Source organism: Cebidichthys violaceus, unplaced genomic scaffold (genome assembly GCF_023349555.1).
Source record: "Cebidichthys violaceus isolate CVI_PGR_0920_01 unplaced genomic scaffold, fCebVio1.0.p SCAF_3, whole genome shotgun sequence".
NCBI classification, from domain to species: domain Eukaryota; kingdom Metazoa; phylum Chordata; class Actinopteri; order Perciformes; family Stichaeidae; genus Cebidichthys; species Cebidichthys violaceus.
The window spans coordinates 8197815-8225308 of record NW_027176483.1 but is presented as its reverse complement, the minus strand read 5'-3'; the positions used below and the strand labels follow the sequence as shown (position 1 = coordinate 8225308).

Here is a 27494-nt window from a genome sequence, read left to right as displayed (position 1 = left end):
ATGAATGCTATCCTTCACGACCCTTTAGAAGCTGCAGAACAACAGTCGCCCTCAGCACGTCACACTGCAGTGTGTTACCCCACGCTGGCACAGAACAATAACACACAGAACAGAATCAAAAACAAGCCAAGGATAAGATGTGAGAGCAGGAAATGCTATGCGTTTCATTTCTAATTTCACATCCTCACTTGGGCCTTGGTTTTGTAAAAGAAAAAAATGCTACATACTGTATTCCCACAAATACTAAATTCATTGTTCAAGGGATTAGCGGCTACTTGAACAGATTTAAGAGACGTCTCGTAGCAAACCTCACATTTAAAGTGGGCTGCTGCAGTTATTATGGGGCTGCGTCGACCTCCTGTTGTTTGAAGTGATACAATAAGAAAACCTGTAATTTCACTTTGCAGGTTAAGAGCAGAGGGCAATTTGCTCCCATTTATGAGACAAAAAACTGGTTGGTAAATAGCTGCTTTATAATAATAGTGTTTCAATCCTGCAAAAGTGAAAACGGTTATTTATATTCAAATATCGCAGCTCCCTGTTAAAGAATACCAAAGATTCATTGTCTTAAGGAGATTGAAAATCATGGGCTTTCCTTCAATGTCAAACATGGGCATCATATAAATAATCTGTAAAACATGTTCTCCTTTAATAGAGACACAAGCATATAGGACTTAATTGTAGGCTTCTAATTTGGAGTGAGACTAACACATCTGAATCATCGCCATGGCTGCTAAGACACTCTGCCAGATATGTGTAAGGCTGTGAGGAAGAGTGAGAAACAAAATCTAAAAATGAAAAAAAATCTGTCAGTGTTCAATCCTAAAGTCTAAACGATAAAGTGCTGCTTGGTAACATGTATTTAGAGGATGAAAACTCTTTGCTGAATAAACTCCTTTAATTATTTCCTTTGAATAAAATCTGATCTAACACGCTGCAAATCTAAATGAACTACATTTGCATACATCTATAACCTAGGAGCAGGTGAGATCCATTCAATCGTTGTTGGTTTCCATCCAGCCAGATGAACATGTTCTTCATTGGATGGAAATAAATTGGTTGTGTACATGCATCCCCTTACTCGGTGACCCTTGTCCGTCTCAACGTGAATTGCTTTTGTGGCATGTTAAACGAGCCGTGGTCGTGTTGGTGTTTCCCTCCGCACGGTGGCCGGGTCTCTAATCCGCTGTCTGCCACGGTTATGTCACACACACCAGCTATTGTGGAGGGCTTGATTGACGACGCCTGATCTGACTAACTGATCCCTCGCCGCAGAGGTGCTCCGACACATGGGCGAGGTCGGGGATGTGTGAATTGGCAGTTGAGTCACATCACTGGCATTAAGCCAATCAAAATGTTAGGATTCAGAAGGAGTGCAGCTTTGCTGTGAGGAGGCAATATTGACAGATGGTGTGTGAGAAAGTGAAAATGATTTTAGGGTGTGTACAGTTAGAAAAGGGTAAATTAGATTACACAATGTCGTTCCTTTCCTTTGGCAATTTCTTTATAGCTTTCCTATAGTCCTTTAAGACCATTTTCTAGGACCTCATAAATCAGCAGCTACAGAATGATTTTTAAACACTACATCTATAATATCATTTGGTAGTGAGGTGGGATTTGTGGGGCCAAATAAAGCCTTGAATCTCCAGAGACCAATTTATAAAGTCTAAACTATTCACTGCCGGAAATTCACTTTCAATTTAATTGAGTCAGATGACGTGCTGCTACAAGGCAGCATGTGGTTCTACCATCTGTCCAAACCGTGTAAGATGTGCGTTTTTAACAAATATCTAATTGTATTGAGAAAAACAATTAATTCCATCATTACAAGGTGCATGGATAAAATATTACAAATTGAATAAACTGTTAAAGCTTCACAATCCACTGAAGTGAGCATTTTTAGAATGTCGTCAGCAATAACATTTATCTCAGCATCAGCACTGAGAAGAGTTTTTCCGATACTAATGCCTTTATGATACCTGTGTTTTGGTACTAATACCAAAATGCTATTTTTTTTGACACCTTCCTCTGCTTGAAAATAAACGCTTTTCTACAGCCATGCAAGAACTTTGCATAATTAAGATATAAACAAAATCATGATTGAAATTGTCTGATTAGAATGATCAACAAGAATATGAATCTGAGGCGGCATGTGATGTCAGCTTTGAGTCATTGATGCAGTTTACAAAAAGTTCTGAGGTTTATTACACAGCCCTATCATACATTGCATAAAGATATAAAAAGACTTAAACATTTTGGCATCTTTTTGTACTCTAAATAATCATTAGACTGACAGTCACGTGTTTACAGCTGACAGGAGGTCTCCCCAAACACTCAGACCTCTGACATCAAAGTCTCCATCGGACATTTTCAAATCATTTAGCTCTTTTATAACATCCTCTCTCAAAGAGGGACAGGTCTCAAACAAGCCCAGGAAGTGTTCGGTCAGTCTGTTGAAGGACACTGTTCGGTTTCTTCTGGGTTGAACCCACTCACCCTCACTTATGCTGTACTCCATATCAGAGGCCCACTTTTTAAGCAAATCACAGTATGCATCTCTAAATTTCAGGTGTCCTTTGGTCAGGTCAATAATAAGTGTAGCAGGCAGAGCAGAACACATGTGCTGCAGCACACTTTGTTCTTTCTGCAGCCAGTCCAATAGAAAGTCCTGTGAAGCACACTGTGCAGCAGAGTTTTTCTTTGTCAGCAGAGCTGCAGCGATGACAAGACAGAAATGTCCTGCTGCGCCTTCAAATCCCCGGAGGACAGAGTCTAAAATGTGCTCTGTGCGGCAGGCTTCACTGCCTTGGCTCAGCAGAGCATCCAACCTCTCCATCAGCATCGCTGCCTGCACCTCAGCATCAGCACCAACAGCTGACAGGTCTGCAAGAGGACTCAGGACTTTACAAGCAGATTTGCATTGAATGATGTGGCTGCAGAAGCCGGTCACGTCCTGGCACTCACTCTGCTGGGTGTTTACAGGACTCGCAGTGTCAAAGAGTATCTTCATGATGGAGATGGGCAGCTCAGGGTTTTTCAACAGCCCAACAAGCAACAGGTGCTGACACCGGGAGAGGTCCGTGAAGGAGACTTCAATGCATTCCGCAAAGGCAGCTCGCAAACTTTGATTTGTGAGCTGCAGCTGCTTCTCCATAAGCATCCTTATCGCGGGGTTGTTGTGAAACCTGGAAAAGAGGTGTTCGCAGTACCGGGCCCACTGAAATGCTCTGGACAGAGTTTGTTTATCCCATCGCTGCACCTCACCGCTCAGCGCGGCCACTGACAGCAGCTCCGTCGTGCTCGCCACGTTTTTCAGCACCGCCTCCATGTGGCGCTCTCCGTGTCCACAGGTCAGCCTCTGAGCGCTGCTGGTGGACGCTCACTGAGAGAGAAACACACAGTTAGGCTAAACATTCACCCACAACTGTCTTCTGCCGCCGACACACTGCAAAACGTTAGCGTTAATAGGCTAGCTAGCGGGTTAGAAACAGTTTAGCTAACAACAACAACAACAACAACAGTACAGGGCTTCCGGTGGCACGTTTCACAACAAAATTATTTGTAACGAATGCTGTTTCATATTGTATCCAGCGTTACGCACGAATAAGAGTACGACAAACTATTAAAGGAATATTTCGTAGAAATAAACATACTCACTTATGTTTTTCCTTTACTCGCGTGCACCGACAGCTTGTTTGTCCCGCTTGTACTACTGCGCATGCGTCTTTGAGTGCTAAACCTTGGCAAATGTATTTCCTTCAAAGTAAAAGCCGCCGAGTAACACCAGCAACACGCACAGAAAAAGTGTAGAATTGAAGTAAGCGAAACTCAGTTTACACACATTAGTTTATTTTCTAACATATATATTCATATAGTACATTCCCTATATTACATCAATGCTATTGTAAAATCAAAGCCCATCTAATTAGAGAGAAAAAAAACCTCATTAATGCATGTCTGATATCAAAGCAATTACCTATTTATTTATTTGGGTTTGTGTCCGCTTCATTATGATTTATTTAGAAAATTAACAAAACAGTGTCATTTAAATGTAGTAATCATGACTAATAGATTTGATATAGTCAGGGTCTGTCAGTTGGATCAGGTTACATGGGCACACTGAACAAAAATGGAAATCCATTTAATCAAAGTGTAACGAAGGATTGAATTTCTCGGGCTGACCTGCTGAATGCAGTCCAGAAATGTCATATTGAGGCAACACAAAGCGGAGCGAGGAAGGAGGCACTGCCAGAAGGATCATACTTCCCTCCCATCAGCAGCAGCAGCGCGAGTTTATGTGTGTGTGTGTGAGTGCATTCAGATCCTCGTGCAAATGCGCAGCGGTCCACATTGGTTCAGTGTTTTGGAGCCTAACCTGTGGGTCGGTGCACCGCGGTGAAAAGCATGAAAACTGGGTTCCAGAAGCTCTCAGGACGAGTGAGAGGAAGGTGCGCACTAACGAGCTGAACCCTCAGGGCGAGCACAGGTAAGGAGCTTTTTAAGACATTTGCGCTGCTTTACTGTTGCCAAATGAATGGCAGACTTTTGAATGTCTTTATGTATAATCTGTTTTAAATTGGGGGTGTAACTTGTACTTTATAGCCCCTTGCTCTTCTCACTGGGGGGTTGTGTCCTTTGCAAAATTTCATATTCCATTTTTAAAAGTTGGGGTTCAGTTCAGTCTTATTTCTTGACAGTGAAGAAGCTGTTCATTCTTGCTTCTTTTTTTTTATATTTCTCAAAAAATTATTTGAAGGCATCTTTAATTACACAGAATTTGTTCAGTTGCAGCGTTCAGCCATTTCATTGGTTTTAATTAGTGGGTGCTCTGCTGGAGTTCAGTCATAACTCATCAGGCATCCTCCCTTGATCCCGGAGTGGTGAAATGTCTGTTGTGGCTGCTTTTATTTGTGACAGTTGTAAAGGAGGAGGCAGCTTTAAAATTGTATAACAGTTGTAAATAAAATGTGCTGCAGTGTTTTAAGAGGCCAATGCAACAGTCCAAAAACCAATTTATTGCACTAAATTCAGACATAGCAACAAAAGATCTGTGTAATGCAAGAATAAGTGTGCTATGCAGACATGTTGTCTGTCTGAAGTGCAGTTTGCTTGTAGTTAAACAACAAGGGGGTCTTCAAATGCAGGCCTAGGCTGCCTGTTACATTTTGCAATGATTTAGTCTAGAATAAATCAATGCAAGATTACAGCTCAGGATTTATGACACCATGTAGTTCACTAATAAGACAATAACTGTTTTATTGGAATGTGTGATATGATAATAAAAAAACTTTGTGCTGTAGGCTGATTGTATTGTTAATGTTACCACACAAGTAAAAAAAAAACTACTTTTGTTGATATCTGCTGGAGATTGGATAGCTGAAAGCAATACTCTCTCACAACACACACACAGTACTTATCTGTGGTAGAAACATGCTGAGTTTCCTTGTTTAAATGGACAAGTCAGTCTCCAGATCAGTTTACTGTTGTAGTGGAGAAAGGCATGAAGGGCTGTGAGGGTTAGGAGGACAGAGCCACTCTTGTTTTTTTTCTAATTGATGTGATTCAGCAGTCAAAATTCCCATCCATATGTCTTTCCTGGAGCAATCTGCAGCCAACTGTGGCAGGTTATGACGGCTTTACTGAAGTCACGAGGCTTTTCAGACTGAGAAAAATAAATTGTATATCTCTAATCGAATACCTCTGAGCTATAAGATGCATTTTTTCTGCTTCTGAACCTGGGTCTACTGTCAGATTCTGAGTCAGATTCTGAAAAATAACATGAAGCAGCAAGTTCAGCAGATGGTCCATGCTACATGAAGCCTAGCAGAGTGGTGGTGTTGGCTGTGTTCTTGGCCTGCAGTGGAAGAGGTCAGGCTACAGTGTGGTGAGAGGAAACCAGGTATGTTTAACAACAGCTCGTTGTTTCTTTAGGAAACTTTCCTGGGAAAAAGAGAAGAAAACCCAGTATGATGATTCTTCATGATCCCATGGACAACAATACAACTTTTGAATTAAGTATGTTGTTCATTGAGAACTCCAATGCATTTTTAAATGAGTTATGTGGCTTAAGAATCACATGAGAAAGTTGGATACATGGTTTTCATTAGGCAGTGATGAACATATACTGAATATCAAAAACAAGTGAAAAATATTTAAGATACATCTTCACTGTGCTATGTTACCCATTGACAGATATGTCAAATACAAATATTTTTATAAACACCAGTGAATGGTGCTTGCACTGCGAGACATGAGAAGTTGTCCCAGTGCCCTTATTCTGTCTGTCAGCCTGCACCACAGTGGACGTGTGAATGTAGCACCTGCGTGTGAGTGCTGAGCTCCAGAGTTTAGTGTGTGTAAGCAACATGGAGCTCTTGTCTTCAGGAAGATAAGATGACATTGGTCGGACATCAAGGTCCTGATGTCCAGTGTGGCACCACAGTGTGATTCGGTTACAGCCAACTCCAGAGGGACCTCGACATGTTACAGAGCTTTAAAAGTCAGATTCCTCACATTGTGTTACACTCCCTCGGTATTCAGAGGACATTTTCAGCCATCACAAACTATGAGCTAATTGTTCATGGAAACTTCCCTTCCTTGTTTGAATGAGCTCTTCTTCTAATTTGCATCAAATATCCTGTTGCTATTTGCCTAGCATGTAAGATGTTCCTGCTTGTGTCCAAGCTGGAGGCAAAACTTTTTTAGATGCCACAACTTGATTTCATTACAAGGAGGGGATTGTACTCAACCCACTTTCTGTTTCTTTAATGACGCCTGAAAGAAGAATTTATGAAGACAAAGAAACAGAAACGCTGGAGCGAAACATATCAATCACCATCAGTCATCTGTGTTGTTAAGTAATCTGTGAATCTGTCACAACAGAAAACTTAATACGCTGTCCCTGTCAGCTCACGTATTGCCACTCTGGTGAGCCCAATTTTTATACAATCCTGAAAGAGTCTTTGTTTATTTATTCAGTTTCTTTCTTCTTAATTCTTAAAATGATGTCCGCACATTCTCTCTTTCCATGTCAGCGCTTACATCTGGTGCCCAGTTGTTTTGTCAGTTACTCACTTGCATCATCAGCAAATCCATTAATGGAGTGACACTGGATTGAAATGTGAAAAGATTTTTACATTATAGCTCAGACAGTGAACGGCTGGCACACTGTAGCACCAGACTGTGAGAAATGTCTCATTTACTTATTGACTTCACTTTGCAGGCAGTGAGTAGTTGTTAAAATGTCGCTCTGAATATTGATGTAAAATCCAGTCTCTCCATCAGGCTGCAGTGTAAGGCCTGCTGCAGTGTCGGCTCGATTGGATTGATTTATACTCTATGATAGACTGGTTCTACAATCTGAAGGAGCTCTTTGTCTGTGGCTGCTGTTTGTTGAATAGAAGTCCTACTGTATGTGTCTGGCTGGTATGAAAGTGTCTGTTGTCCAGTGAAGAGGTGGACAGGGACCTTACTGTCTCATTTCATCAGGTGGACTGAAAACCAAACCAGGATTCGTGCCAAGAGGACAAAAGCACTCTGATCCCTCTTCTCTTGTATTCATTTGATCGTCCTCCTATAGGGCTTGAATGGCAGCTGTTATTGAAGAATATTTTCATGATAATTCAGATTTAGAAAAAAATGTTCAGATGGTTTTCATTTCCATGAGTGATTCCTATCATCATAATATACCATAAGATATGTAACAACTTGATGGTTTCTTTTAGACTGGTTGTTGGTCAAAATTAGACCGTTGAAGATGTTTGGGATGTTTCACTAATTCTTGATTAATTAAGAAAATAATCTGCAGATGAATTGTTAATGAAAATAATCGCAAATTGCAGACCTGATGTCAACCTGGAATTTACAGCATACACATAAGCACATATTGTACAAACATACATCTATATACATGCATACACATGGTACATACCATGAAATGTAATACCTGTTTTAAGTAATTCTAACCAACACAAGAAGCGTAGCCTGAAAATGTTGTTGAATCAACACCCATCACAGTTTCAACAAAAAAAAGAACATTATAAGCTTCACATATGAGATATTGATTAAAGATCTGCTCTACGATATACACAGATCCATATTGATTTTCTAGACAGCACACATGTTTGAAGTTCCCTTTGCAAACTCTCACTGACGTCTTTGTGATCACCGTCTTTGTGTGTCCTGTCCTCCTGTCCTTCCTCAGGCCGTCAAAAGGGAACCATGTGCAGCTTCCTGAGCCCCAAACAGCCCAGTGGCCCCGGCCTCACAGATATGCAGCAGTATCACCAGTGGCTGACCAGTCGACATGAAGCCAGCCTGCTGCCCATGAAGGAAGACCTGGCCCTGTGGCTCACTAATATTCTCGGTAGGAAACACTCATAATCATAACATGACACATCTGACTACTAGTAACAATTCTGCATTTGTCATAAACAAGTTGTATGGAAAGAATGTCTTTCAATACATATTAATTATATATTGTACCTAAGTTATTAATTTCCCACAAATCTTGCTATTTTTGCTAACAGATACAAAGCACTGTCCTAGAAATAGCTTGGCTTTGAATTTCCTAACCTTCAGCATTAATTGAACTGGTGTTGCTGATGCAAACACCTCTGCTGTGGACTGGAATCAATCTGAACCTCATTACAAACACTTTTAAAGTCACTAGAATGTGTGAACCAGTTCCCTGTTCACCCTCCCATAGATTTTCCTTAATTGAATAATGGCTGTCATTACGAGTTCTCGAGTAATGCGCAGCCAGTGGTGGAGAATAAGCAGCAGAGGGAACATCAGCAGAGGCTTTGTGCAAGGTTGCTATTGCATAATAAATCAGCCTTTGTAGTGTACTTCTTCAACAGTGCAGTCATTAAACAAATGCATGGAGCACTCTGAGGATCTGATTTGAATTTAGAGACTCAAATCGAATTGGATGTATATGCAGAAAGTTAAGTTTCATATTAACACATAATAGTCTGTGTATGGTTTATGCAGTATGGTTTATAATGGGAAAAAGACAATATTTAGGTTTAACTGTGGCACCAGTGACCAACCAGTGTCCACACAAACATGTACTTGTTAGCAAAACCTAGATTCTTACAATTCCAATACATTACAATGTAAGAATTCAGCAATTGTTCGCTGAATTTCTAAGAGGCTAACAGTCTGTTTACTATTATTTGTCATTTCAAGTTTTGTTAACCAGAGTCTTTAATAAGTGAGACAGTCCGCTGACGCACTTCAGTATTTGAAGCTTTTCTTCCAAATTTCTTTTGAAATATTTGTAAAAAAAAAATATTCACCTGATGTCTGGGAGTTACTGCAGACTGTAAACAGTCCAACAATAATTTCTCAAATCAACTGGAAGCCGGTTAAGTTTCTGAAACTGACTCCTGCGTGTGTGTGTGTGTGTGTGTGTGTGTGTGTGTGTGTGTTTGTGTGTGTGTGTGTGTGTGTGTGTGTGTGTGTGTGTGTGTGTGTGTGTTAAAACAACTTCAGTATCTCATTTGTTATCTCTGGCAGTCTGTGTGTTTGCACTGGAACCAGCTGAGCTAGAAACCTCTGGTGTGCTGTAGTGAGGGATCAAAGACAAAAAAAGTCTTCAGAGCATCCACATGTTTGCAGTAAATGTTGAACCAGTTTGTTGGTTTAAAGGTGTTCAGCACCTTAAAATTCTCAGAAAGAAGGCGCTAATATGCTTAGCAGGTTTTACAGTTTCAGGTGGGAGGAGTGATGCAGCATAACGAGTCCACTGATTGAGTGGGAGGCAGATGCTTGGTTATACTGATGAGTCATATTGCTGTTGTGATGGGGGGTTGAATGAATCGAGCAATTTATGGGTATTTGAGTTTCTCTCGGAGCCCTCTGGAATATATTTTCCTCACACAGGGATCGAGGGAGAGTCTGGGCATATAAGACGGGAGCTCACTGAGTATTTCTCAAGATTTCAATCTCTCTTTTCTGGGCTCAATTACAACATTTGGAACTCATTAAACGTCGAACCCCGCAGACCCCTCCTCCTATAAGAAACAGAAAAGGGATTAAAAAAAAAAAATCTCTCCGGTTTCTTTCCACAGACACCCCCCTGCCACCACCTCCTATTTCACAATGATCTAACTATGAAGGAATGGTCCTCTGGAAGTCAGTCAACTGGACACCACATGTTGATCACCAATCTATCTCTGCAACTGTGCAGGATAATGAGGCATATTGTGCACAATCAGACGCGCCCTTTTCTTGTGATCTTGTCTTTGCCACCCCACGGTGTACTACTAGAAAATCCCCCCCGCCCCCTCACCAGATTCCCCCAAGTCATGTTGTAATATGTGAACATTTGGCTTCTACATAGCTGCCTAAACCCAGCAGCACAAGCCAAGCTCAATCAGCCAAGCGGTTTATGGGAGTCAATAACATTGCATCAGGTTCAGCTTCAACTGGGAATGGATGGATAATAAATTGTATTACCTTATACTGCACATATATTTTAAAATGAGCATTTGCACGTTGAATTTACTGCTGGGTTCTCTGCTTTCTTTATGTGTCCCCTGGTCAGGTCTGGAAATCACCGCTGAGAGTTTCATGGATCGCTTAGACAATGGCTTCCTGTTGTGCCAGCTGGCTGAGACACTACAGGAGAAGTTCAGGCAAAATGATGGAGACATGCCTGCCTGTGCCAACAGCAAGGTATCGAGAAACCTGAGTATTACAGTGGCATGATAACGTTTACAGTGAAAACACTAATCTGGAAGCTAACCCTTAAAGTGTTCAATGATTTGACAGAGAATCGATTCTGAGAACTTATATGATCATTTATACTGATCACTGTGGACCCAACTATATGAACAATCCTCCTGCATGATTAAAAATCTATTTCTGCAAAGGTAATTGGGACCAAACTGCCTAAAGACAACAGTGTTGAAGTTGTATTGACTGTTCCTGAGACAGGAAACAGCTGATATCAGGTTTCTATCAATTAGATCAATAAAAGCTACACTAATAGAGTTCTTCCCATCTCAAAGAAATATTGACATCATAACCTTTTAAAAGTAACACAGAGAGACCCTCTGAAATTATATTTGATATCCAACCCGTCCATAGATCTTACTTGTTGATTGGTTCTGCTCAGCAGCGACCATAAATCCCAACTTAGCAAGGAGCTCCATAATTTCAGAAAGCAGTGCACAAAGGGTGGGATGGGGGATGGGGGCCTGCAGCCTTCAGCAGGGCAAAAAAGAAAAAAAATAAGGCTGGCAAGGACACATTAACTGATGGGGCCCCACATCCCCTGTGAGAATTGGCAGAACTACGTTAAATGTTCATTTCTTGTGAGCCTTGAGTGAGGCTTTAATGCATTTTAAAAGATTAAAGGGTACCTTGCAAGTCGTAATCGTATATTTCACTGGATCACTGCTCCAGAAAACAAACCGATCCGGGTGCAAATCTTTACATTGGATCTGCTTCAGAGCTACTGCAAGAAGGTTTGATGTCTTTAGCTTATATAAATGTTGTTCATGTATTTTCACTTGTGCCCAGTCTATAGACGTCCATAGAAACATCCTACAGTGTTGAGCAAAGTTGCATTGACTTTGTTAAAGTTTTCTTGGTTAGCCTTCAAACCTAAAATGTGGCTTCATAAGAGTTTACAAATAAAAATAAAATTGTCTCCAGTGCTGAATATGACAAAAGCCTTATCTTGCAGACATGAATAATATCTGTAGTTTCTATAGGTATCTGTACTTCTGTCTGGTGCTCAGTGGGATTATATATCTCTAATGGAGGGAAACACTGATTAGTTTCTGTTCAGAGGATAGGAAGCTAAAGACTCCTGTGTTGGCTCTGGAGTGAGAGTTGTTGATGTTTGCACTGAAGCATTACTGTGCTGATGACGGTGAGTCTCCTGATCTCAGTGTGAGTGTAGCAGCACAGATGTGAGGAAATACTTGAGGTCAGTGACCGCGTGACGGCAGAGGATCCACTGAAATAGTCTATTGATCATGTAGGCCAACAGATAGAGAGAGTCTTCCTGAGTCCTGGAAAAGAGAGAGAGAGCTTGGTCTACCCTGACCTACAACTCAGGCTTAAAATCAAACAAAGTTGCACGATGATGTTTTATGGTTTAGCTACTTACAGCTCACATTGTGCACTTTCAGCATTCGCCTGATACAATGTACGTCATCTTATGTCATTTTAAATTTATGACTCAAACAATTGTTGCTTTGCTTATCATGGCACTTTGTAATAAGCTGAGATGTTTACTGTTACATGACCACTTTAAAGAGAACGTCCATCTGCTTTAAAACTCATTATGAGTTGTGGGTGGAGTGGGACTAAATGATTCCAGCAGAGAGAAACAATAAATCCCTTTGTAGATGCTGTCTCTTGCAGATCTTCCCACGTGCTTACATCAATGTAAACTGCATATGACTGAAGATGATATTTCTTCCTCGTCATATTACTGTCATGTGCCAGATCCTTGTTAACTGTTAAAATTATTACCACACTAACAAAATTTAAAGGAACGTACGTTTAAAGGAAATACGCTCATTTACTAACCACTCCCATATCTGCCCATTAAATGTAAAGCCACAGTCAGCACTAGTCAGATTAAATTAGCACAAAAAATGGAAACAAGTAAACAGCTTGATTAGGGTTAGCTATTTTATATGCACAAAACTGTGGTGTAAAAATTTAATTTTAAATGTTTTTTTTGTTGTCGACTATTTCTTGGTTGGGATTAGTTGCCAGACAACCAGAAGAGACCCCAGGAAGTTACTGCACTGGAAATAGTATGACACATAACCCCCCAAGATTTAGGGGAGCTGTAGGGGGATTTTTAAACCATTGAACAGAACCAAGCTGTTTCCCCCTGTTTCCAGTCTTTATGCTAAGCTAAAATAACTGGCTGCAGTGGTATAATCTCCACAACTAACTCTGAACAATAACGCCAATAGGCGTAGGCATATTTCCAAAAATTTACAACTATTCCTTTAAAGTGTTCATGTACAGCCATGAAGGTAGATATATAAATCATTTATAATCTTCCTGGTTGAAAGAAAAGTATGTGATTTTTAACTCAAAGTACTCCCTTATCCTTATTATTCATTCCTATTCCTCAAAACTTAATGTCTTCCAAAAGTTCTGCGCCTCTGTGCAATTATTAGATACGTAAAGGTGCAGATCAGCACCACAGAAATAACAACATGTCATTCTGATTGTTGGATCAAACGAAACTGGCAATGTGGTCGACATTATTTCTCCAGGAATGCAAAGTAATTCAACAACAGAAAGGATCCCAGAAAAAGTCAAAAGGAGAGCCTGGAAAGAAAAGAAAAATACCCACAAAAGCCTGCATATTTCCAGCATGAGCTCATTGCACCTTTCTTATAGCACAGACGCACATATCCTGTATAAAACCACAGCGAGGCGCATAAATCTCCCCGAACAGACCGTGTGGGGGCTGAAACCTTTAAGCATGTCATTTGATCCCAAATCATAGAAGGCCTGGTAAAGTAGCCCAATTTTCTAACCCACCATCTACCGTATTGATCTTTGTTGAAAAGGTCCTTGATGCTGAGCCGAAAGCAGCAGATGGAGAAGAAATCAGTGTAGATAAAAAAGTGTGTGACTCTATGTTTTGGTGGAAACTCTGGGGGTTTTGCTGGACAAGTCACCCTGGTAGATATTTGTTTTTGCTTTGTCAAACACAGAATAGAAGTTCATGTTCAGTTCTGTGTCGAAGCACAATTCATCAATTAAAGTCTTCATCCCAGGTTCATTTGTGTGTAGCATACATGAAGACATCTCCTAACCTCTCAATGTTTCTAGCAGAGTATTCCCTATCGGAGGATACCATGTCGGCAGAGCGCTCCCTCCGGTTCCTTTTTTGCCCGAGACAACACAGCTAACTTCCTGGCCTGGTGTCGTAAGGTTGGAGTTGGAGAAACATGTCTGTTTGAGTCAGAGGATTTAGGTGAGAGTACTCTTTTTCTACTATAAACATCAGAACACTAGATAATCTAAATGTTGGACAAACAGGGGAGTCTGTAAACAGGCGTTAGATACAACACAGCCAGCATTTGACTGTCACTGGCACCACATTTTCACCACATTGGACTCAGGTTTCTATCTCTTCTGAATGGCGTGATTGTGCAGGTATAGAGTATCACACAGGTTGGACTGCTTCTCTCTCCTCCCCCCTGAAGCTCAGAGGACTCACATCTCCAGGCTTCTCTTCAACTCCTTTGACATTCACACAAAGCTCACTAGGGCAGCAGTCTGCTGGGAGAAGATCTACCTGACGATGAGGACATGCGCATCTCGGATACAGTGCTCATGCACAAAACGTCTGGAGTAAAACAAAGGCAGCACAGACAGAAGGGTGTGAGTTAGAGAGAAAGTAGGCCAACGCTATGCAAATGTTTTCCTCAGCCCAGAGTGGGGACATTCTGCTCTCTTCCTCATTCACACACTCACTGTGTTATCTATATCCCTCTAATCTATTGCAAGGAGTTTTTGCGCATTATGTCACTGGAATATGCTCGCAGTTAAGATATGCCTAGACTGAAATATTCTCCTTACAATTAGATATACCTTATGTGACCCTGCCAGTAACAGAAATACCGAGAATATTTGTACATTCCTGTAATTTCTGTCTAATGGCCGCTCGACCATCGCTAAGCAATTTCAACTATGCAAATCATTTCTGAAGGCCAAGTCACACACACAGTCATTTATCAACACTGCACCCTCACATGCGGACATGTAATTGTGAAATACAATGTTGTGAAAATACTTTAGAAATCAGCTGACTTCTTTCTTTCTCTTTCTTCTGCTCTCTGGATGGATTTATCAGTTCAGCAGTAGATGAAACAACAACAGGTTTGCTATCATGCAGTGGATATTTTGTCTTTAATGCATGATGTGGTGTGTCACATGTATCACACATCTTGTCTCACCGTCTGGTCATATATTCAGAGAGGTTAGAATATAGAAAACCTCAAGTCTGAACAATATACTCATTTGGGACAATCAGGGTTGGAGAGGAGAGGAACACTTGAATGCATGAAGTTCACAAGTTCATTTTTATGTTCATCTTACCATCACACAGCCACTCATTCTCACTCAGTGCCTTTTTCCAGAGACCATATAATGTCTATATACTGAATGCTAAAATGTAATCTCTTCCTGTAGTTCTTCATAAGCAGCCACGAGAAGTCTGCCTCTGTCTCTTAGAGTTGGGACGAATAGCTTCACGGTATGGACTTGCTTTTCCTATAATCTGTATATTTTTGTTCACACATGACTATTTTCCAATATGCTTCTTCAGATTTTTCTATATCTTAGTTCTACATTTATGGAATGACACTACTCTTTGTTTCCTTGGTCTAGATACAACGTGGAGCCTCCTGGCCTTATAAAACTGGAGAAAGAGATTGAACAAGAAGAAAAATCACCTCCACCACCTCCATCACCTGTATCCCCAGCTCAGCCCCTTCCTCCATCTCCGTCTTTATCTCCCTCCCCGTCTCCTTCCCCATCTCCGACTCCTACCAAAGTCAGTTCCAGCAAGAAAAGTACAGGGAAGCTGTTGGACGATGCTGTGAGTTAGCAGTAATTAACCCCTGCTTTTACTTTTCATTAGCAGGAGGGAAATATCTTTAATATATTTGTGTGTTTTACAGGTAAGACATATCGCTGAAGATCCCCCCTGCAGATGTCTGAACAAATTCTGCGTAGAGAGACACTCACAGGGTCGATACCGTGTTGGAGAGAAGATGCTTTTTATTCGGGTAGGTTTTTTCATAGTAAGGAGATGTATGCACCATCTGGTGTTAGAAAATGTTTTATTTTCCAACAGTGATGGAAAAAGTATCCAAATCCTTTGCATAGTTAAATGTAAGAATAGCACATGATCAAATTCTTGGTTTCATAGTAGTGTCTTATTTGCTTAAGTAAAATTTTGAGGTACTTATACAGACTTGAGTACCACAAATGTATGCTTCTTGTACTTCACTGTTTTAGAGACTAAATTGTACATTTATTTTAAAGCTAGTTACTATTGACTTTATAGATTAATAATTTTATAATCAGGATAATTTAGCTGGTTAATCTATCCAAGAGCATTAAAATAAATTCAAATTAGCTTCACTTTGACCAGCAGCAACATGAAATGTTGTATATGTCATTAAGTAATAAAACACTGACAGGGATCTGCCTAATGAGTACTTTTACATACAAAACTATGTCACGTGTCCGGCTTCATACATTTTGCTAATAATCCTACTTTTACTTGGGTAAAATTTAAATGAATACTTCTTCCTGCTTCCTACTGTGCTTCATATACTGTTTGATAGTTATATTATTAGAAGTATAAAAAATCTGTTCTGCAAAGAAATGAGTTACTGCAAATGCTGGATAAACATAGTTGAGTAAAAGATACAATATTGCTTTCTGTGCTGGATAAATGGAGTAAAGTGTACTGGACATTTTCTTTTTATGGTTTATTAGTCTGTGTTTTATTGGGTTGATATATATTTTAGAACATAACACAAGGACAGAGAAAAACTCAAAAACTGACACAAGTTCACATTTGTGATAATCAAATGTCTATTCATTTTTCAAATCAGTTTGGGGTGGATAACAATGAGGTGCAAACCCCTCTCTATGCACACAGCATATGGCAGTATGTTGATACTATGGGACTGGCTTTGGGATGAAAGTAAACCATTGTGTCTGGAGAGCCCGCCTTTGCTGTGAGGTCTCATTTACTGGTAGTGGTATTCCGACAATGTCCGTCTTCAGCCAAACATAATGTGGCTCACTGGCTATTAAGGGAAAATAACACCCACACATTTCCATATGATCTGAAGTTAATGCTTGGAAAATATTTTACTCAGCTTTATCGCCCATTAACTATGTCTTATAATCACATTGAATCTATCAGCCCAGGAAATGTTACTGGACGCTCTCTGAGTGGAGGGATAAAGGATACTGGAGGAGGATAAATGGAGGCTAACACAGATTAAAGAAGTAGCATTGGTCCCCTTGGGATTCTGGTTACTTGGCAACCTACAACCAGAATTCACACCTCTAAGAATGTGATTCATGCCAACGGTATGTACAAAAGAGAGTTTACTCTTGGATGTCCTCTGCTGTCAGCCCATTATACTGCAACTACTAATATCAAATATCAAACAAATCTCAGTCATTGCAGGGTGTGGATGAACAAAGCTGTTTTTAAATATTAGTGAGGACCATAAGAATTTCCTGCTACAATAACATGAGGGAATCTGAATATTTATCATCATTTGATGCTTTTTTTTATTTTTTGTTTTGATACTTCAGTCTTCATTGTGTTGCTGAGCAACCAAGGACAGATGGTGAGAAGCTCACAGTGTTGGTCCGATGCAGGATGCTGTACAGTATTTAATCTAGACCACCATACATGTCTGTTCAAGTCAATCTTATTAATTTAGACCAAAACCACAAATCACAAATTTGCATCGAAGGGCTGTATCACTTTCTCGTGAATATAATTCAGTTCTCCCCTTTTATTTATTTCTTTGCATACGTAGTTCTATTGTATTGCCTATTTTATTATTTTATTCTATTCTAATTTAAAACATTTGAATATTTATTTATATATTTTCTGTGTGTGTAGTGTGGAGGGGGACCACAACTGCAATTCATTGTACAATCCTGCATTGTATGTTGACAATTTAGCAAAACCTTGAACTGAACCTTGAGCCTTTTCAATTTGTATCGCATACCACTCTCTCTATGTGCAGACCCTTGATGTGGATAAGAAAAATACCGCCCCCCCAAAAAAACGGACGGACAGACATGCACTAAATATGCACAGAGTAGTCATAATTAACAAAACAGAAAGGACACATGCTTTTGATCATGCGTTATCATGTGTTCTCACAGTTACTGTATGTGAGCTACATTGTTTGATCAGACCAAAGCAAGTGTGAAACCTCTATTCCTTTGTCTCTCAGCCAGCACTCTTCACAGTCAAAATGCTTTAATTAAAATTCCTCAAATGGTTGTACCCTGCAGCAGCTGCTTCCACTGAAAAGGCATGAGGACAGTAAGGCCAAGTCACTGTCTGTTGGCAGTGAGGACAACAGTGGCATGCAGCCCATATAAGAGTGTACACTACAATTATCTGTCCATGCCTGAGAGACTGACCTTCCCAGCTCCTGGAATAAATTAGGTGGTTGTAGGCTCAACAAGGGGGCAGAGTCACATCACTGTGTTTGTGAGAAGTGCTGTCCAAGCTCTGCCCCGGGCCTCTGTCCTTCTCTGGGCTGCAGAGGGAATGGGCTTGAGCAAGGGTCTTGTCCCAAAGCAGCATGATTGAAACCCCTCTGCATCGCACAGGTCCATTAAATCCACAGTCACAAAGCCTGGAGGCCTGGTGCTGGTGATTGGAGGCACTGCCCCACCGGTGCCCTCTTGATTGATTCTTTTAAGAGGCTTATAAATGTTGTATGTTTCGCTGCCTAGAGGACAGAAAGCCTCATATCTGGCCAGACCGAGGGGACAATCTCATGAGGTAGTTTACCCTTTTTATCAAACAATTTAGTTTGTTTACCCTTTTTATCAAACAATTTAGTTTGGCATTTGTCTGAATTATTCTCCTACTATTTGTGTTTTTGAAGACAAACTATAGCATCCTAATAGTCTTGATAATAAGCTGTTCATGTACTATTTCATCAAAGGAGGGCACTCGGTAAACAAGCTTGTTTTACTAGAGGTGTAATGTTGTGTTAATGAGGTATAGAGGTGATAAGGCAGTGAGACTGACACGTTTTATGAGCACAGCCTCTGGAGAATGTGAGTGTCTCAGCATCCAATATATCAGAGCCTTTTATATCTTCTTCTCTCTATTGTAATGGTCGATGTTGCCATGGTACCCAACCTTGAGAATGTGTGGCAGGTGGCATCATTTTGAAGCAAATGTTGTAGACTGAGTGATAAAAAACATACTCCATGTAATTTCTTGGTTAAGCAGAGTGTACACCAGGGGTATTCAATTAAAATTCCAAAAGGTCCAGATTGAGAAAATCTCCTCGTGCAAAGGTCCGGAATATTATAATAATATCTAACTTGCGCCATTTAGTGCCATATAGTAGCCTAGTAGTAGTAACAACGTCTCTGTGTAGTCAACAACTGTCAAATTTAAATAAAGACATCACACACATCAATTATATTTTAACAATTATTATTCTGTTTTCAAATTGAACTGGATGGATTATAAATAATACATAGAAATACATAAATAAATGTTCTTCTCTCATTTCAAGTAAAATAAAGGCTCCATCTAAAAATAAAATACACAAAAAATAACTTTTGAAAAACTTACATCTTATTAAAAAAAAGTGCTTGATTTTAGAAAAATGAATGAAAATTAAAGAATGTGGCTGGAGTTAACTTTTTTTCTTCTCTTTTTGTTAACATCATAATGATCTGTCAACTTTATAATAAACAATCTCTTAACAATTGAACAGCTTTAACACCTCCTTTTCTCTTTCTTTCCCTCTTACATCCCACTCCATCTCTTTTTCTTGTTTAGTGAGAGAAGTGAGTTGTAGCTTGTCCTGCCAGGATTTTAAATCTGGGCTGGAATGGTGTCAGGGCTAGTCTCATGCATATATGAAGGTGCTCATTGGATATCCTGGAACGATATTTGTTTTTAATAATGTTCATAGTGGAAAAAGCTGCCTCGGTCGAAAGATTTGTTTGGTCTCATAGTGGCGTTTCACATTGGCGCTTAATGGCCACGGTCTCTGAACATATGAGACAGAGTGGTTTTGTAGCACCAGCAGGAAGAATGAAAAAATACAAGTCCGCCCATTCTTTATTAAAAGCTCGGTTTTCGAGGTCCACTTTTCTCTTTTTAGAGCACGCCATGTTAACTTGCTTCTCCGACTTACTTCTCCCACTGCTCTCTCTCACTGCTCTCCGTCTCTCTCACTGTTCTCCGTCTCTCCGTCTCTCCGTCTCTCTCAATGCTCTCCGTCTCTCTCAATGCTCTCCGCCTCTCTCAATGGTGTCCGTCTCTCGCCTGTCTGCGTAATTTCATTCGACTCACTATGCATTTTGGAATAAACATTCGATTGGCTGAGTAGCGTCACGTGAGATTAAATTAATGCATGCAATTGGTCAGTGTGTTTCCTGAACTGCTGAATGAGTGCCGTAAAGGCCAAAAAAGATGCGCAGGTTAAAACATTAGCGCCCGCCAAAATGTATGATTCTCAATTATATGTCCGGGTCCGGATCCGGACCGCGGTCCGCCAATTACCGACCCCTGGTGTACACTGTAATGTTTAGGTTTGGTGCTTATCAGTGATGAAATAGCCATTGTGTGAATATCGTCTAGCCATGCTAACGGCCTGACTGTAAGGATGGCAATGTCAGTCCTCCATTTTGATCAAGACTAGAATATCTCAACAACTATTACATGGACTGCCATGAAATTTAGTTCAGACATTCATGGTCCCCAGAGGATTAATCCCACTGACTTTGATGATCCTCTGACTTCTTCTCTCCTGCCTCTATGAGGTTGACAATTTTGTTTCAGAAGTTTTTGACAACTATTTGATTGATTGCAACTATATTAGGTGTGGGTATTCATGTTCCTCACAGGGTGAATCCTAACGACTTTGGTGACACCTGACTCCACTAGCGCCAGCAGCAGGTCAAAGTTTTCACAGTTAAATATCTCAACATCTGCTAGATGGATTGGCAGAACTTTGTACAGATGTTCATGGTTCCTAATGACTTAAGAGATTCCCTGACTTTTGATGTATTTCTGATTTTGAGTGAAGTATCTCACAGCTACTCGGTGAACATGAAATTTGTTCCGAAAGATGAATTGTAGTAACTTTAGTGTATTCCTGCCTTTAATCTAGCGCGATTATCAGCACACAAAAAAAGAAAAGAGAGAAAGAAAAAACAATTCTTTGGTTTATGACCAAATACCTGCACAACTAATGACATTCCCATCAACCACGACTGTGTTTAGTGCTCGTTAGCAAATGTTAGCATGGCAAATAAAGATAGTAAAAATGGTAAACACTATACCTGCTTAGCATTAGCTTGTTAGCATTTTTATTGTGAGCATGTCAGCATGCTGACACTCGCATTTAGCTTAAAACATTGCTGTGGCAAAGTACAGTCTCACAGAGCCACTCTTAGTCTTCTTTATCATGTATCTCCATGAATCAAACAGAGATGAATCAATCATTCTGTTTTGTCTCAACATGGCATTAGGCAGGTAAGAGATGGAGAGAGCTTCCCTCCAGGGACATCAACCAGTCTGAGGCCCCCCAGCATCAATCAACAACCTCTGACATCAAAGCCAAGCTTAACTGTTCATTCAACTTCTGAACCGAAGCGTCAATCAGTGAAATGGCATTAGTCCTATTGAAGGAAGGGTTCAGCAACCCGTTTTAAGCTCTCCTTTGACACGGTGGCATCAGAAGTGACACTATAATGCTATTTCTCTCTGCAGATGCTGCACAACAAGCATGTGATGGTGCGTGTTGGTGGAGGCTGGGAGACGTTTGAGAGCTACCTGCTGAAACACGACCCCTGTCGCATGCTCCAAGTCTCCCGGGTGGAGGGCAAGACATTCCCCATCAGCAGCAAGTCCCCCAACATCAAGGACCTCGCCCCTGACAGCTACCTGGTGGTGGCAGCCCACTACCGCAGCAAAAAGTGAAGACATGAGACTGAAATGTGCCATTCATAACAGGATGGCTTGTTGCCACTGTTTACTCCCTAATGAACGTGCGTATATAACATATCCCTGTTCTTTAAGAAGCTCGTCTTCTTAGGCAACCTGGCAAGTAGACATTTTCCACAGAGGCAATTCCCCCCCTTTTCTTCATTTGCCATTTGGCTGATATTGTTAACCTGCCTTACATGGAATACACGGGTGGCTTTAGTGGGCAGCATACTCAAGTTGCAAATTGAACTTTAACTATGACATTAGAAGAATAAGTGGAAACTTTACTGTCCAAAGAAATGTAATTAACCAAATCTTTACATGATAGTTCACTGCATAATTTGCATGTAAAAACTGTCAAATCTCCCCTAGAAACCAAATATTGGGCTTTTATTTTTATTTTTTTAGACTAAGAAATTAAAGCAATGCTTAGAATGTTAACTTGTTTAATACCTATTCTATGAAATGCATTTTTATACTATAATTGTTTTTTTTAATTCTTCTATCATTATTAGGATAGCTGCTGTGTTATATCATTTATAATGTAAGAACATGGACAATCACCTGTACAAGATGCAGTATGTAAACAGAGCCTCATTGATTTATCAGTAGATTAAGATTTGAGGTTCTGCAATTCTTCGATTCGTTGCATGTTACTGATTTCTAGAGGTAGTGCAATAATTAAAACTTGATAATCTCAGTTTAGTTTTTTTACAATTTATAGATAAACTACATTATCGTTCAATATATTAATTTGTTCAACTTTTTCCCTGGAAAATTATTAGGTAGGTTTGACATGAGATCATGAGCTATGCAAACAGTCTTGTATGTGACTATAATTGGTCCAATTTATGTTTTAGTTGTACATTTTTAATAAATTCTCAAAAATGTAATCTTCATAATTTGAAATATCTACTTTGTCTGTAAATCCTTTCAACAGGATGAGGTCATTTTTCTGACTCAAAGCCCAAACACTAAGGAGCTTTTGGAATTCAAACCTTTTAAATATTTGACTAAATAATATTGGTACATGTTCAACGGATCAACTGTAGACTTAAGTCCACAACTAAGTGTACATTCTTTAGCAAGTATATATCTCAACCACAGTATGCTGCAATTATATCACTTAAACATTCCAACCAAATCTTACCAGAACTGAAATTGTCATGAATTCCACAAGAGTAGCAGAAATGTGATTTATTGTAGCAAATAACATCGGTTAGATTTCCTGTTCTACAAAATGGCAAGAGCACCGGAAGCATTTTAGGATCAAGTAAAGGCTGTAAGAAATGCACTCAGTTAGGCAAGCCAAAGTAAATACTTCACTACCTACTGTACACACTTCACTTGTTATTTTCCTTCACTTTCTTTGTTTCCATTTTAGGTGACATGAATCTCTCCCAACTTAAAAGTGTGAGCAAGCATGTCTGCCGTTCACCAAATGTAGACAAACTGTATGCAAATAGATGTTTAACGAAAGCTTCTGTTTGAAATATGGCAATTCACAAAGACATTTCATTTCAATTGAATTGTTCATTCAAAAGTGCAGAGAAAAAACAAAGAGGGCTCTATTAAAGAAGTGATGGCAAAGACCAGTGCACAGTGCAATAGGACTAGTGCACCTCCTTTTCATTTTTACTGGTTGGAAAATGTCTTAGTGTTGTTTTATATTATTCTGCAGTATTCTATTGCTGCTGCATATTTTATCAAGTATGTAGTTTGTACTTTGTGACTGAATCACCAAATTAGTGATTAAATGGCGTTGCACCGAGTACAAACATCACAATAAACAACAAGGACACATCAGGGAGAGGCAAAGTGCATTACAAGTTCAATAAATACCTACAAGTTATAGCACTGTCTGCACACGTCTTTGTGTTGCCAACAAATAGAACCCACGATAAAATAAAAGTGAAATGAGTGTTACTGTATTCTAATCATACAATAAGCACGCTTACATGTTTTGTAAACATAAACTGTGTTTCACTTGTGAAATGTGTCATTTGAATAACTGACTTTTGGAGAGGTCATACAAAAAGTAATGTGGCCAAGGTGAATTTACAAATCCTCGACAATGAAAACCAAAAGCAGTGGAGTGAAAAATCTAAAAAGTGTTGGAGGACAGCTGTCACCAGATAAGAATAATCACATTCTTTGGTGTTATCTCGTGTTGGTCACTGCAAGACTGTCAAAGATGGTCAAATAAAACTAATACAGTAGGACCTGTACTTGCTTACACATTGTCTGTGTCCTCCCTGACTTGTCCAAAAGGTCCAAACGACTTGTATAACTTGGCAACAAGGGGGCAAGTCCTGCTGTTCTTTCAGTAATCACTTCAGATTGTTTTGCATAAAGCATAAAAACTGTAGTCGTTTGTTTCATAACATCATAAATTAAGCAAAAAAAACATAATTCGAAATCTGGATAGCAGTTCAAACATCTTTCAAGTCATCTTGCCGCAATACTTCATGTTGAGTCAAGACTGTAGCTGTTACCATCTTCATTTTCAGCCCACCTGCCACTAGAAAACAAAGAGGGGAAAATCATCAGAACAAGTCTTAAACTCAGCCGAATATTACAGAACAGACTCACACTTCTAACACCATCACATATTTTTTTGAACCCGATGATTCAGTATAGCTTAACTGTATGTTGCATAGCATCTCAAAATTCACCAAAAAAAAAAAAAAAAAAAAAAAGTGCTCAAAGATATGAATTTGCACCGGACCTCATGAATGACATTCAGGACTATCCTTCAAGACACAAAACTAACCTTCAACCCGCCGCCACCACCTGACACTGAGGTGGTCATCTCCTGTTTTTCAATCTCTTCCTGTTTTTTCTTTTTCCTCTCGACAGCTTCTGGATTTTTAACACCCCTGTATGTTGTCTGAAAAAGAGTGGAATACATCAAAACACCAACGGACACTGGCTTCATTAACAAAGTGTTTTTTATGTTGTTTATATACAGGCAATGGTTTCATTAAAAAGTGTTTTTAGCCGTGTTTATATAAAAGGTGATGTCTTCATTAAAATTGTTTTTATCTTATTGATATGTTAAAAATATAAACAAGCAGTCTTAAAAACATGCATGTTTTTGAAAAGCATTTTTAATCAATCATTTTATCACAACCTTTTCAAAAAGCACATGGCACGTTCAATCACAAGTAGCAAAGGGGCATTCAACTGCCAAATAAGGCAATTTAAATAAACGATGGAGCGGCTAACTGAAACGTGGCTGTGGGTTAGGGCTCAGTGCTTTAAAGTGTGAAATCCTCGGTGTGTCAGGAGATTTAAAAAGGTGAAAATAGTGACTTGTAGCAGAAACGTGGTAGGTGAGCCATCAGCCAATCCAAAAGATTCACTTGGCCGAAAAGAGTTCTCATTCTGGTCTTCTTACCTTGAAACAACTTTAGCATGGCTCTTACGGGTTTGCAAGTGGCTTTTCTGTATAATAAAAACACCACTCACCACACTGTTATGTGCATCTACCATTCTAATGGGGTGTAAATATGAAATCGAAGGCTACAAAGTTATTATACACTAGATTACCAGATTGTTAGGTACATCAAGCTCAACCAATGCAGCCTGAACAACCCAACAATAGAGCCTATATTTGTGTTTTTACTACACTGTTTTAGAGAACTGTTTACTTTTTTGGTTTATTTTGGAGGGTGTGGTGTGCTTTGCTGTTCAATTGTAAAGTGTTGAACTGAGAACTGTTAATACAATTCAACGACATTACAGCCTACAATGACCCCACTATCATAATGATATGATTTATAGCAAATCTGTTGTATTACAGTCACTTTAAGCTTGATATAACTAATAATATGACAACAAAGTGTATTAAAACACGGTATTGGCGGTGTGGACACGTTGTAAATGAACCCACCTCTTTTTGTCTCTTCTCAGCGGCCTCAGCTAACTGTCGTCTCCTTATCTCCTGTAAAAACAAAAACAAATGGGTAACGTGTAAGCTACAATTTTGAGTAGTCAGTAGAGCATATAGTATATAGCTAGCTAGCTAACGCCAGCTAACTCAGCTGGGCCTCGAGCATACTTGACATGCCAATGTTTACAAAGGCTAAACACGGTCGACGCCTCCTGAACATTACCGCAGGGCCTTGGTAGTTAATCACATCCACGAAGCGTTAAGTTCAATTCATTTGTGTCACATGTCACGTTACAGGTGTGGCATTCTGATGTACCTGTTGACACAGCTGGTAACACAAGTTTTTAGTGAATTAACGCTAACTTACTGGATCTGGAGTGACAACAACGTCGTCCGCTGCTCCACCAAGGCACGGTAAGCACATCCCCATCCTGGAGTTTGTTATTCCAGGCAGTAAAAAGGCAACGTGGAAAAAGAGTTATCACTGTGTCGGTTTAGCCTAAGCAGCTAACGCTACCTGACTAGCTGGTGAGCCACTTTCAGATTGCTGGGCTGATTGTTAAGGCAACTGAGGCAAAAGCTTCTTCTCCAAGCGGCTGATGTTGGGTCGTCCGGCATAATAACGTTACCGTTAGCTAACGGCTTCTATTAGCTCACGGTAACGTTAGCATCCTAGCTAACGGCTAGCACAAACTACCACTGCAAGCCCTGTTACTTCTCCAAGCCAATCAATTATGTCTCCGTGCACCTCTTGTTTAATCGCATCGGCATTTGGAAAATATCTTGTTTGAAAGTCAGACGTCAAAGCCAAATATTTATCCTTCTGAATTTGTTTTGGTCTCAGTTCAACTGGCTGACGAATCTGCAACAAGGGTGTGTTCAAGAACTTTACTCACACAGTGTTCTGCTAGCATGCTATGAACACAAAAATAGCTAAACTAGCGTTTACTTTCATGTCAGGGATTAAAACACAACGCTAATTGTACTATTTTTAATACTTAATGCATCGTAATCAGTTGTGCAGTGTTCATATTTACAAAAAACATTAGTTAACCTTTTGTTCACTGTAGGATTTTGAACGTAGCTCAATGTGATCAGTGACGCTCAAAGCTGGTCTTCTGTTAGCTTGTCCAACAGCACCACCTGGTGGCGAAGGACAAATCAAACGTGATAATGACAATAATGCATCCATTACTGCTACATTCTGATGTTTGGTTTGTAATTTACTCACGACTAGCACAATAAATGCAGAGGGGATCAGAATATAGCCGGTTAGAGACATTTCCTGGTTTCCCATAAATGCTATATTGGGCTAGATCAAAAGTAAGGAGAGAAATGTGAATATGGGACTTCCACCCGACAACATTAGGCAACAATACAAAAATAACTCATTCTGAAGTGTAGGCTAATTAACTTTCATGGTAGCAGATTTTTGCCAACGTAAGCCATTAAATTCAAAGCAAACCTGGCTCTCCGTTCTCCTGCTTATGTTCTCAATCACGGAAACTAATGAGAGCTCCATGTGATGAATCAGCAGTTCCGTCTCTTCTCTACAATCAATAACCCTGAGAGTTTTAACGTTGTACCCCGCTTAACCCGTCAACATGCTAAACTCCACCCATCCATCTTAGCTGCTGCGCCCGGGCTACTTCACAGCTGTAAGTGCTGCACTGTGGCAATGGCAGGTTCATGAGGTTGCACAGCTTTTCAGGCTACAAGTTGTCATTCAAAAACTTACTGGAAAGCGCAAGTGCATGCAAATGGAAGTCAAGGTGTCACCGGCTCTTGGCAGCTCCTCAGGTAGGTTTGACTCACTTCTGAAGGAGACGCATTGAGTTGTAGTTAACCAAGGAATGACAGTAA

The 27494-nt window shown here is 39.9% G+C and overlaps 3 protein-coding genes across 6 annotated transcripts; 1 reads left to right on the top strand and 2 right to left on the bottom strand.

Moving 5' to 3' along the window:
* Positions 1-2187: 2187 nt before the first annotated feature.
* fancf (FA complementation group F) lies at positions 2188-3731 on the bottom strand. The gene is made up of 2 exons (XM_068722459.1): positions 3658-3731; positions 2188-3382 (listed from the first exon to the last, which is right to left on the bottom strand). Exon 2 carries the CDS (start codon positions 3326-3328, stop codon positions 2297-2299), a length of 1032 nt encoding a protein of 343 aa, XP_068578560.1. The 5' UTR covers positions 3329-3382; positions 3658-3731; the 3' UTR covers positions 2188-2296.
* Positions 3732-4339: 608 nt separating this feature from the next.
* LOC137880893 (growth arrest-specific protein 2) lies at positions 4340-22934 on the top strand. 3 transcript variants are annotated; one of them, XM_068722461.1, is made up of 8 exons: positions 4340-4486; positions 8204-8365; positions 10553-10683; positions 13828-13969; positions 15190-15253; positions 15388-15598; positions 15681-15788; positions 21521-22934. In XM_068722461.1, the coding sequence occupies exons 2-8, from the start codon at positions 8221-8223 to the stop codon at positions 21728-21730; spliced, it is 1011 nt and encodes a 336-aa protein (XP_068578562.1). In that variant the 5' UTR covers positions 4340-4486; positions 8204-8220; the 3' UTR covers positions 21731-22934. The 3 variants fall into 3 exon arrangements, with proteins under 3 accessions (XP_068578562.1, XP_068578561.1, XP_068578563.1); XM_068722460.1 differs by having other exon boundaries at positions 13825-13969; XM_068722462.1 differs by lacking the exon at positions 21521-22934 and having other exon boundaries at positions 13825-13969; positions 15681-16409.
* On the bottom strand, positions 22919-26509 carry svip (small VCP interacting protein). Of its 2 annotated transcripts, XM_068722472.1 has the most exons (5): positions 25999-26509; positions 25632-25682; positions 25137-25183; positions 24510-24626; positions 22919-24257 (listed from the first exon to the last, which is right to left on the bottom strand). In XM_068722472.1, the coding sequence occupies exons 1-4, from the start codon at positions 26059-26061 to the stop codon at positions 24545-24547; spliced, it is 243 nt and encodes an 80-aa protein (XP_068578573.1). In that variant the 5' UTR covers positions 26062-26509; the 3' UTR covers positions 22919-24257; positions 24510-24544. The 2 variants fall into 2 exon arrangements, with proteins under 2 accessions (XP_068578573.1, XP_068578572.1); XM_068722471.1 differs by lacking the exon at positions 25137-25183.
* Between the last annotated feature and the right edge of the window lie 985 nt (positions 26510-27494).